The sequence below is a fragment of the Saccostrea cucullata genome, unplaced genomic scaffold (assembly GCF_032062105.1).
Source record: "Saccostrea cucullata isolate Sc308-1 unplaced genomic scaffold, CSIRO_AGI_Scuc_v1 ctg2773, whole genome shotgun sequence".
In the NCBI taxonomy this organism is placed as follows: domain Eukaryota; kingdom Metazoa; phylum Mollusca; class Bivalvia; order Ostreida; family Ostreidae; genus Saccostrea; species Saccostrea cuccullata.
Window position 1 is genome coordinate 4159 of NW_026935301.1, and position 11558 is coordinate 15716.

The 11558-nt window shown below is 33.1% G+C and overlaps 1 protein-coding gene across 1 annotated transcript; it reads right to left on the minus strand.

Annotated features, from left to right (window-relative positions):
* Positions 1-378: 378 nt before the first annotated feature.
* On the minus strand, positions 379-6544 carry LOC134242461 (uncharacterized). Its single transcript, XM_062724549.1, has 5 exons — positions 6325-6544; positions 2490-2533; positions 1911-2057; positions 1562-1657; positions 379-1174 (listed from the first exon to the last, which is right to left on the minus strand). The coding sequence occupies exons 1-5, from the start codon at positions 6420-6422 to the stop codon at positions 552-554; spliced, it is 1008 nt and encodes a 335-aa protein (XP_062580533.1). The 5' UTR covers positions 6423-6544; the 3' UTR covers positions 379-551.
* Between the last annotated feature and the right edge of the window lie 5014 nt (positions 6545-11558).

Here is an 11558-nt window from a genome sequence, read left to right on the forward strand (position 1 = left end):
TTATGATTTATTAATTCAAATTTTTCATAAGTGAAGTTATCAAATCTGTTACTATAGGTTCTGCGTAATCATACATGTATATGAAAAATGTCGGAAATGAAAACAAAAAAAATTCGGAAATAAAAACTAAAAAATGTCGGAAATGAAAAGTTGATAATTACCAAATATTCCGGAAATGAAATGCAGCCGTATAATGATTGTATAGGGGCCCACTGTTTGTTTTAACTGGATTTTCCATTATCATGACAATTCAATTATTTATAAATGCAATAAATTATTTATGATAATACATGTAATAAAAAAAAAATGAATCTTCTTTTAACTAGTATCTCACTTTTTATAATCAAATAAGAAACAATAATTGATCTGCATTTAATGTATTTACAACCATCAGTGGTCCATCGGTTGATCAACTCTTAAATGCTATAATATTATTTATTTTTTATCAAGGTTTATGCAAAGAGAAAAAAACTTTAATGATAATATGATAATACTGTTTTCAATAAAAAATTTCTTGTTAGCTAAGTATCACGTTCGATAAGTATGTGACTCTATGGTATCACTTCAACATACGAAGGGTTATCGACAATAGTGCGGATAGTGACTCCCTCTCTAGTCACAGGTTCCATATAAGTGTCAGTAGAATGGCTAGGGGCGTCAGAACGGCCTCTTTCGTCAGACTTCCTCAGGGGAGAGACAGCACAGAGGGTCTGGTACTCTGAGGATTCTCTATAACTCTGCTTTGTAACACTGGTGCCTATCTCCGCCTCTGTCAAAGTCAACGCCTCCTTACTATCCATATGCTCACAGCTGTACATGTTTGTCTCTAGGTCTCTTTGTCTGCCATCATGTTTCGTGTTTGTTGACTTTCCTATGGTGCTGTCTTGTCTTTTCTTCCAGACGAAGAGACACACCAGACCTAGAATCACGACGAGACTGACCCCCAGGGAAATCCCCAGGACTCCCACGACAGAAATCAGCCAGGATTCACTGGTCAGGTCTTTGACGCTCTCCGGGGATTTCCTTGTGGACGGTCGGCGGATAGAGGACGTGGTTTGCTTAGTGTTGATTGTCCTTGGGACTGATGTTTCCTCTGGACTGTTGGATTTAGTGTTTTTCCCCATACTCACATGGGGAGTTGAAAATTCTTTGCGCTTAGTTGTAACGATTTCCCCTGAAAGAATGTACTATAATATTGTTGTTACTTCTAAAGATAAAAAGTATGCAAAAAGCTTTAATTTTAAAAAGTAAGCTTATTCCTTATCAAACATATGCCTATCCTTCTACTTGAACGACTGTTTTTTTTTTAGTATGGATGCAAGTAAAAATGAAGTTTTAATGTCTGTATCAAGCAAATGATGATTCACATGTTGAAAATATTATTGCATTATTTCACATGTTAAAAATATTATTACATTATTAACGTACAATTTCCTGATTTTGTCAAATATAAAAATTTAAAATTCATTAAAATAGCAAATTTGTTTCCTACTTACATATCAAAGTTATTTCAGTAACATGATTTAAATTATTTCATAAATTTATTAAACTTTCCATTTACCATTAATAGTGTTGTGTTGATTGTTTCCCTGCGCTGAAGTCTCTTGTGATGAGGACATTATAACGGTCTGCGCTATGTACGATGTCACTGAGGTCTCTGAATTTATAAATAACAATCGTAATAACAACATTCTTCATTAAAATCATTTAACAACTGTCACATAGTGATTTTATCAAGTATCTGAAATATATTTCCCTCACACCCGAAAAAAATCCTAAGAGGTTAGTTGTAGGGCTTTATTTATGTTTGAAATAATGACAGAAAAAGTGAAGATCAATCTTGGAAATGGTGAAGTCTACGAACATGAAAACCAAACTACCACCGCACTCCCATTCTTCTTTGTCCATACCTTTTACCATGCATCCTGATGCAGGGTCACAGTCCTCTTTTGAACAATGTAAGGCGTTAGTAGAGCACGATTCAATGCAAAACTCTCCATAATGAGGATACATACACTTTATGCTGCAGTTAACACCCATTGATCCTGGCTCACAAGCTGTGTAAAAAAAACATATAGTTCTGAAGTATCATACAAATATTTATCTATTACTTTTCTGTAAATTTCTTCTAGACGCTAGAGCATTTTTTATTCCACAGATAGTTTGTCTAGATCAAAAATCATAGTTCCATTGGAAGCTGAATTATCTTAATCAATTTCTTCTAGAAGCTAGATCATTCTTTATTCCACAGGTAGTTTGTATAGATCAAAAATCATGGTTTCATTGGAAACTGAATTGTCTTAATCAAATGTCTCTGATTTTGATAAGCATTATATCTAGGATTTTGCATTTAAAAAATGGTCAATAATATGCAAAAATTAATTTTAAATTGAATCGCACCTCACAATCATACTAATTGAATTATCGTGAATTCAAGCAACATTTTATATTTTTTGTTGAAAAAATAATGTGGAATGTCAAAATTTTACCTCGACAGTTTCCTTTAATGAGTTCATAATTATTGCAGCATCTCCTGAAATAAAACCAACACGGGTAAATCTAACAATAATCATTTCACATCTGGGATGAGTTGGGTTTTTTTTTCTTATTTCTTTTCTTATTTTCCAATGCTATTTTCAAAATAATTCTAAACCCTCATATTTCTCAACATAACATACTAGTGATATGGGGAAGAGTCTTCTTAGTCTTTCATTTATGTAGTACTGCTCCTACATCACCTACTTATGGTGTTTATGTCTTCCAACGTATTCACCACTCAAGAGTATGCTCTGATCATGATCAATTTTTTTTACCCGAGGCAGGCTACTCAGCTGTATGTTGATGTAACAGGGATTTTAACAACCTCGTATAAATCAACATTTCGTAATATCTATAGTCGTTATGTTGACCTTATTAGCAAATATATTTACATCCACTGAATATTTTCTCCTTTATTTCTTAAGAAAACCTATTGCCGTTAATCAGTGAATGAAAAACACTGAGCAAGCCACGTGTGTAATTTTCTAGAACAATGGCTGTTCCATCAGTTTTACATACAATGACATATTCATCTTAAAAACAATAGTTAACAAATTTTATTCTACTTTCCGTATGATTTTTCATACAGATGTAAATATAAACATTAAAATGCTTTCTTTGTTTGTTAGAACGGGAATTAACGTCGCAGCAATTGCAGAAAAAAATTATATATTATGTATTTTTTCTGCAATAGCTGCGACATTAGTACCCGTACTAACAACCAAAGAAAGCATTTTATTATTTAAATAAGCTATCACTGGGTCAAATTTCGGCTGACATGTTAAACATTTCATTTTGCAGTGAATTTGACTACGGAATGATCCGTGTACTTGATTGATACATAGGACTCGCGGCGGATGTGATGAGTCAACAGGGGAAGCTTACTTCTCCTAGGCACTTGATCTCATCTCTGGAATTACCAGGGGTCCGTGTTATGCCCTGTTCACGAGTTCTATTGTTTGAAGTTTTTACGAGATCGACCACTGTCCGTTATATCTTTACCATTTTTCATTTAGCTACATACTAGTTACAATTTTAAAAGCTGGAAGGTTCATTTTTTCCTGACCAGAAATCAAAGTATTTCTAATATGAATTTTCTGCGATTCTTGCATGCGATTTTTTCCCCAATACTTATATCACATATAATTTCCAAAATTTGCATCATCTTTTTAGAATTTAAGATATATATTTAGGTTCCACATTCAAAAAATCAACAACAAAGAATTCTCTAGAGGAAAGTTCTATTGATGATAAACCAAAGTGTTAAAGTATGTTCAGAAGAAAACTATTTTAACTGCTGTAGTGGGTTTTCTCCTTTTACGACAGTAGTTCTTTATACAAGGAATTTTCAAAAACCTGTTAAGTACAGCCCTTTTAATTTTTTTTAAATTTTGTCCCGTTTTCACTGAAAGGGGAGGGGTGTCCGTCAAAAAATGTCTTTATGTCTGTCACACTCATTTCGCGCAATATTGGGCTTTTGCAATGAAAATTTAAAAATCAACTTTCTATGGCCTAAGGAAGACTCCTTTTGAGGTCAAAATGTCAAAGGTAAAGGTCATAAATTTTAATTGTCTGATTTAACACTTTCGTTTCCGCGAAATCCCAAGAAGCCTTTGAGCTTTAGCAATTAATGAAATTTTATACCACAACTCCCTATAGCCTGAGCAAACACTATTGCTTTTGGGGTCAAAAGGTCAAAGGTTAAGGTAATAAATTTATACATTCTGTTTGTATGTAAAACTTTCATTTCCGAGCGATATCTCCAGAATCTTCTGCTTTTGCAATGAAAATTCATACCATATTTCCTTAAGGTAGGATTCTTCTCACATTTCTTGTATTTAAAAATTAATGAAATTTTCAAAGAATCAAGAGGACAATAACACTAAGTGATGGTATCAGTGAGATTAAATTTGACCGTTTAATATTAGAGGCAAGGTCAGGTCAAGGTCATCACCTTTTTCCCAGGCACTAAGAATAAAAAAATACTGTTGCCAATTATGCGATCCCTACTTGTATTTCAAAAGATTGAATGTTTTCCTTTTTGCATAAAAAGATACTACCATATAGGGCCTATAAGATGATATTACCAAATTGACAATGAAAATTCATACCATATTTCCTTAAGGTAGGATTCTTCTCACATTTCTTGTATTTAAAAATTAATGAAATTTTCAAAGAATCAAGAGGACAATAACACTAAGTGATGGTATCAGTGAGATTAAATTTGACCGTTTAATATTAGAGGCAAGGTCAGGTCAAGGTCATCACCTTTTTCCCAGGCACTAAGAATAAAAAATTACTGTTTCCAATCATGCGATCCCTACTTGTATTTCAAAAGATTGAATGTTTTCCTTTTTGCATAAAAAGATACTACCATATAGGGCCTATAAGATGATATTACCAAATTGACATAGATAATTTAAATATAATGGATTTTTGCTAATCCGAATTTTCTCTACTTTTCTTAAATTTTTAGGGTGAATTAGTTATTTTTATATGCTTCCTATATTTAACTTTTTCTCATTTTCACATATACAAAAAATGTGGTAAAGTTGTCACATAAAGGTACAAAATGACACAAAAACTAAAATTTTGATCGTTTACTAAGACAGAAATAACACTTTTTATGGATTTGTGACTCAAATCTGAACTTAGATTTGAAACATTTAAAAGCCATCATAGTTCTAGTATGTGTGAGAAATCTTACTTATTTGATATATTTTGAACCTTTAGTCCCTTCTTATTAAATTAATTACATTTGAAAATTTCCTCTGGTCTTTGATTGCGTAAAAATTATAACTAAATTCAATGTTCTATAATCATTTTGAAAGGCAGAAAGAGGATATTTTCATATGCCACCATTCCGCCAAATATATAGTCCCTGCTAGTTTTCAAACGCAGTTTACCATTTCTATTTAAAGTTGTACAATTGTGACGAGGAAAGAAAAATGTTGTCTTTTAAATCTCTTACACCTAAATATATAAGACATAGAAGCAAGTATACTTTGAATATTTCATCTAGTCAGGAACCAGAGAAGAATCCTACCTTAAGGCCCCGCCCGCCTGTCTTAAAGCCCCCCTCCCCCTTTCGAACCCTTTTCCTGCCCTTTTAGAGATCCCTGCATAATTTTTTTTCCCCTTAAGGGTACTTACCACAAACAAAAAATGGATGCGCGGGTTGATATATATTTTTTGACTGATTTTGATTTGTAATGATATAAATAATAAATCCCTGAAATATAAAGAAATCGTAGGTTTTCCTTGGTGCTTAGATTTGAGATTTTATTTTGCCTTCTATATAATTCCATACAAAATTTTGCACAATTTTTTAACTTTATGACAAAATCTTATAAAATTATCCCACTCTACTTGGTAAACATTATTCAGGTTGTCAATTTAAATGTAAATCTATGAGAAATAATGCTGATTTCTGAAAAAAGTTTGTTTGTGTTATTTATCCTTAAGCAGGTGACATAGATTCTCTGCATTAGCTTGTTTTTTTATTTGTTTTTTTTTTTAATCTATTCGATAATTTAGGAGTTAAGAAACCTCTTTTTATTCAAAATGATACGTTTTGGTTTATTTATTTTTGCGGAAAGTCTTCTGAAAATATTCTTTCAATGAATTTTTTTATCGTGTATACATCATAAGCATTTTAAAAGATCCGAAAAATGCTTGCTTCAATGTATGTATCAAATATTTTCATATTCTACTGATCAGCAAAACATTTGGAATGCATTTTAACATTGAAAAGAAGTTTTTAACATTAATTAATGAAGAACCTACCAACAAGATCCATTGTCGTTTTGTCCACAACATCCAGTGTCCGTGTAACTGTGGCAAAATTCAACACATATATAAATAAACCAAGCTGTCCTAATCATTTCTCATTAAAGTTGTCCAGGAAAACTCGAGTCATGGTAGGCCTCATTCTCCTTCCTTCATTTGCTGTTCTGTGTGAAGCGCTTTTTCTATTCGATACTTTTTGTATTTTTAACCAATATTATATATCTTAATACCGGTATCTGAAGTACTCATCGTTTGTTTCTATATTCAACTAAAATAAGGAAACAAAAATATGCTGAAACAGTTTTTTACTTCCTTACAAATGGTTCAATCACCAACATTTTGTAGCAATTCCCACATATCAATCCCCCTTGAATCAAAACTTAATAGTGTCATTAGGCGATTTCATATTCACATCGGCTCAAAAGTTTGAAAATAAGGATTTTTAGTTTCACTATACATGTATATGGACTCCTATATTCTTTTTGAACATGCCATGTCATAACACTACAGCTAGCAAACTAACATTCTCATTTCAAAGAAGGTTTGGATTAAAACAATACCAAGTTTAGAAAAATTGTGTTTCATTCCTAGTCCTACTAGTTCTTTCTCTCTGCTGAATCCTTTTTCCCTTTTTTAAAAATACTTTGTCCCACATGAATCAATAGTAGACAGTAGAATGCTCAGTTTTTCAGAAGTATCGCTAGTTCCGGAATTCTTTGTTAATTAATATCTGTAAGGTTATCTTCAAAATATTGTGGTTGCTCTCTCCCGAAAGACTGTCTAATAATGGCCCGATCCAAAACTTTTCTGAACTCCCAGGAATTAAGATTTTTTTTTCCATTTTCATTCCTGAATTTTCTCATTCCGTCAATAAATATATGTTGAAAGTTTCCAAGAAAAAAATATTTTTACACCTACCTATCCAAATGCCTTAAACTCTGAGTTGGGAGAGAGCAAGCTGCCATTATTTGAAAGATGGCCAAATATCACTTGAAAAAGAAATATTCCAAACTATTGATATTTTATTTTTAAATATATCCCACGAAAAAAAATCTCAATATTTTCTGCAACACTAGAAATGTATATAAAATAATATTATAAAGATACAATCAAGTTTTAAATCTCTATTTGGTGAAGATTAAAAACAAATATTCTTCACTCTCTTTCTCTCTCCACATGCCTACAGATACACTCATATGTACAATAATTTACATAGAGCACTACATTATAAAATTCTGGCATTTGTCTTTACCGGGCAATTATCTGCATACTTTACATTTCACTGACTTACATTTTATTCATGAATTCTAAAATATGTCAATTTTACACAAAATATTGTTGAATTACCAAGGAAATTTTTAATTTTTAGTTCTTTTTATATGAACAGACCCATAATTTCATTTCTTTGACAAAATAGTAAACATTTCAAACAACAGTTTTAAGTTCATGACACAAATCACAAAATTAAATTTCCTCAAAAGAATATTTGTTCCTCCAACCATGAAAAAATTGACCCAATAAAATGAAAAGGTTGAAATTAACACACAGCATCTGAAATAACCTATAAACAATATTTTGTAATATATACATTTGTGGTATCTCTCCATTATATAAACATACAGAGAGAAAATATCTTCAATTCTGTATGAAGTTTGTCAGAGGTCAGAGGTCAATACGTGACCTAATCACACGGCGCAATAATATCTACCGGTACAAATGACCTGCTCTACTTGCTTTTCATGTATAAAAATGAACAAAATAAGCAAGTAAAATAATAATTATTTTATTTACAATGTAAACTAGTATTTCATACAGTTTGTTGGCTACCGATTCAACCTGTGTACATAGAGAAAACTGGGGCCTAGCGTTTGTTTACATTTTTTTCACTTTTGTCAGCTGCACAGTCTCTAACGTTCATCATTATTTTTTGGGTAGACCTTTCGTTAAATTTTCTTGATAAACTATTATTTTATCTTTAAATTCTACTCACGATAAAAGGGTAAATCTGTTGGAAAATATCATTGCAATCATGCCATGAACAGCTGCCAAACACCTCGGTGTTTTCGTAGTTCAATGTAAAGTTGTCGGCAGTGTCCATGTTAATTAGTGTTTTACGATAAGTATGTCTTTAGTTACTGAAATCGTAGAATGTTTTGGATCAAATTGCAAATTAACTGGCTCGGACAAGTGTCTCAATTCATCGGATCCATCCATCCCTTTCCGGCGACCGAAATTCCTCCAACTTTTTATCATCAAACCTCGGACGTGTTTCTTGTGAATTTTCAGCATCGATTATCAATTTTCACGAATAATTATATTCCCAAACAACAATCTGTTCACTATTACTGAGCACAAGTAGCCTTTCACAAAATATTCCCTTCGAAATAGATTCCTTAGCCTAATGAATTTGAAGCGTAACCGCCATGCAAGCCGATTTACACCTTGCGTCATTTTTCAAAATGTACGACGGACGGTTAGTGCAATAATTAAATTCGAATATATTCAATTGTCTGTCTCAAATGTATATATAAGTAATAAATAACAAGTTTATAAACTTCAATGGGAATTGAAGTGGGTCGGTACGTGATCAAATCTTCTGAGAAGGCCTTCGGCCTTCACAGGATTTGATCACGTGACCGACCCACTTCAATTCCCATTGAAGTTTATAAACTTGTTATTTATTTCTTAAAACAAGGCATATATTCAGACGTAGGATCAGGCACCAAGAATAGTAAACATCCACTGTTGACCAGTCACACCTGCCCTGAGCCCTATGTTTTGATAGATAAGTTTCGTTGCATGTACTCAAAATTATTATAAAAATAAAGTATGAAATGTGACAGTCAAAATACTACCCGATGGTAATTTTTATTTGCTGAAAAGGTCATTATAACGACCATAAAATTAACTAAATGTTGACTTTAAGTAAGGTTGCTGAGATCCCTTGTAAGATCAATATATCTGTCAATAGCCTGACTTGGTTTAAGAATTGACCTGTAATCAGAGCATACTCTTGGGAATTAAATATATTGGTAGACACCACATGCAGGTGATAGTGGGAATATTACGATGGAAAAGCTGAAATCATCTTGTTTGTCATACACTTTTATTGTTGGTGACACTAATTGTCTATACTCATTAAAACATCCAAACTAAGCGATTTTACAGAATACCGGTATATACCCAGTAGACGTCAATTTTTTAAACAGAATATCTTCTTACGTGCTTTTTTACTTCAAACATAACTCTTTTGAACTCAGAAACATTAAACATCCTAAGCATTTCAATTCTACATGATGTCCAAGCACTCAGTATTCTCTTTGTTCTCTCCAGAGCAGAAATACCTTCCCTGTCTAACACAGCCTCATATTCTCTATTCTTCCACTTCCCAAAGTCTATCTTAATTTCTCCTTGCCATGTCCTGATATTCACATCTGCCCCCATGTCCAGCAGGATCCTCACCTTCTCCAATCTGTCCTTAACAAGTTCTTCATCAATCACTACATGGAGGAGGGGTCTTATTTCAAACTTATTCCATTTTCCACCCTGTATCAACTGATCCTTATCCAGACCCAGAGTAAGCAGATGTCTCAATGAACCACAGTCTCCATATATGATGGTCTTCCACCGATGTCCAAAACTTTCCATGTGCCACACCCGCCTTTTTATCTCTGTCACATCATCCTGTTTTTACATCAGAATTTCTCATGTCAACTAAAATGTTAAACGGATGTAGATTTCCATCATTTGTCTTAAATTCTTCTGATTGAAGTAGTAGGTTTACTATATCTAGTCTGTTCATTACTAACCCCACATATAGTGCTGATTTACAGATGTAAACTTTTTTAACACAGTATGCACCATATTCAATTAGAACTTTCACAACTGCTGCATAACCCTCTCATGATGCAATCATAATGGGGTATTTCCATTACTGTCTGGTAAGTTAACATTGGCTCCTGCCATTAGGAGTTTCTCCACCACCCTCTCATATCCACCATTACAAGCTGCTATCAATTCCCTGTAGGTTGACATCAGCCCCTATATTTATCAATTTCTCTACTATACTCTCATGTCCACCCCAACATGCTGCTGTCAGTGGTGTGTCAATCTTACCCTGTTGATTTACACCAGCCCCCATCATAATTAATTTCTCTACTATACTCTCATGTCCCTCCTCACATACCATTACTAATGGTGGAGAACTTTGTCCTGGTGCGTAGATCAGATTGACCAAGTCTCTACTGGCATACTGCTGCAATATTTTTACAATGTTGACATCACCACTCAAAAAAGCAAGAAGGAATAATCCTTTCTTTTTTCTTTGATAATCAGATGATCTCCATATTGTATTCAATACAAAGTGTACATTACTTTCATAGAACATCACAGACTGTGTTTCTCTGCGTTTTCCAGTTTGTTCTATAATGTACTGTATAATTTGATGATGCCCATAGTAAATAACCCAGCTGATCACTCTCGAAGTTTTGGTAAATGATTTTCTGTTTAAGTTGAAAATGACACCCATAAGAACAAATTCATGTCTGGAGGCCCTGCTCCTACTTCTCCACAAATTCTGTCTTTTTTTCTGAGCTTGCTTCATTAAATCACTGGGCTACTTTCCATTCATTAAAGCCCTCACTTCGTCCAGGAATTTTACATCACCAATCTCATCCAAAAACAAAGACTTCAATTCAGTGTATTCTTTTTCCTTTAACACATCAATAAAAGCCTGACACACCTTTGAATGTTTCAGAACATCATTCATAAACACATCATACAGCTCCATTTCTTCGATGTCTCTGTACAACCTCTCTGCTAACAGTGGATACTGATCACCTAACCTTATACACAGGTCAAAGGACTCCTCAGTTTGATTTCTTTTATCAGCATTCATATCACTTTTCACATTCTCTTGTAAATGGGTTACCTCTCTTTCTTCACTTTTCTGGGGTTTCAGGTAGTTAGCAATATAATTACTTCTCATATAATTTACCATTTGTTGAGGAAATTGTTGACCATAGTGATAAGCACAAATTTCAAAGATGGAGTCATGTATAAATGTGTAGTCTGTGCCACTTTGTTTTGTGTATGTCCCCTCCATAGAAGACAATGCACTAAAAACCTTGAATAGGTTCATATGGCTTTCTAATTTACAGCTTTCTAATACATCACTTTTAATTTTTTTGAAATGTTCATTTTCCTTGTCTTTTAAAAAATCCTTTGAGATG

Coding starts and splice junctions, on each gene's coding strand:
- LOC134242461 (XM_062724549.1), bottom strand. CDS start 6,422: ATGATTAGGACAGCTTGGTTTATTTATATATGTGTTGAATTTTGCCAC. Junction 2,534..6,324: donor AACGACAATGGATCTTGTTG/GTAGGTTCTTCA, acceptor GTTTTATTTCAG/GAGATGCTGCAATAATTATG. Junction 1,658..1,910: donor ATCAGGATGCATGGTAAAAG/GTATGGACAAAG, acceptor TTATAAATTCAG/AGACCTCAGTGACATCGTAC.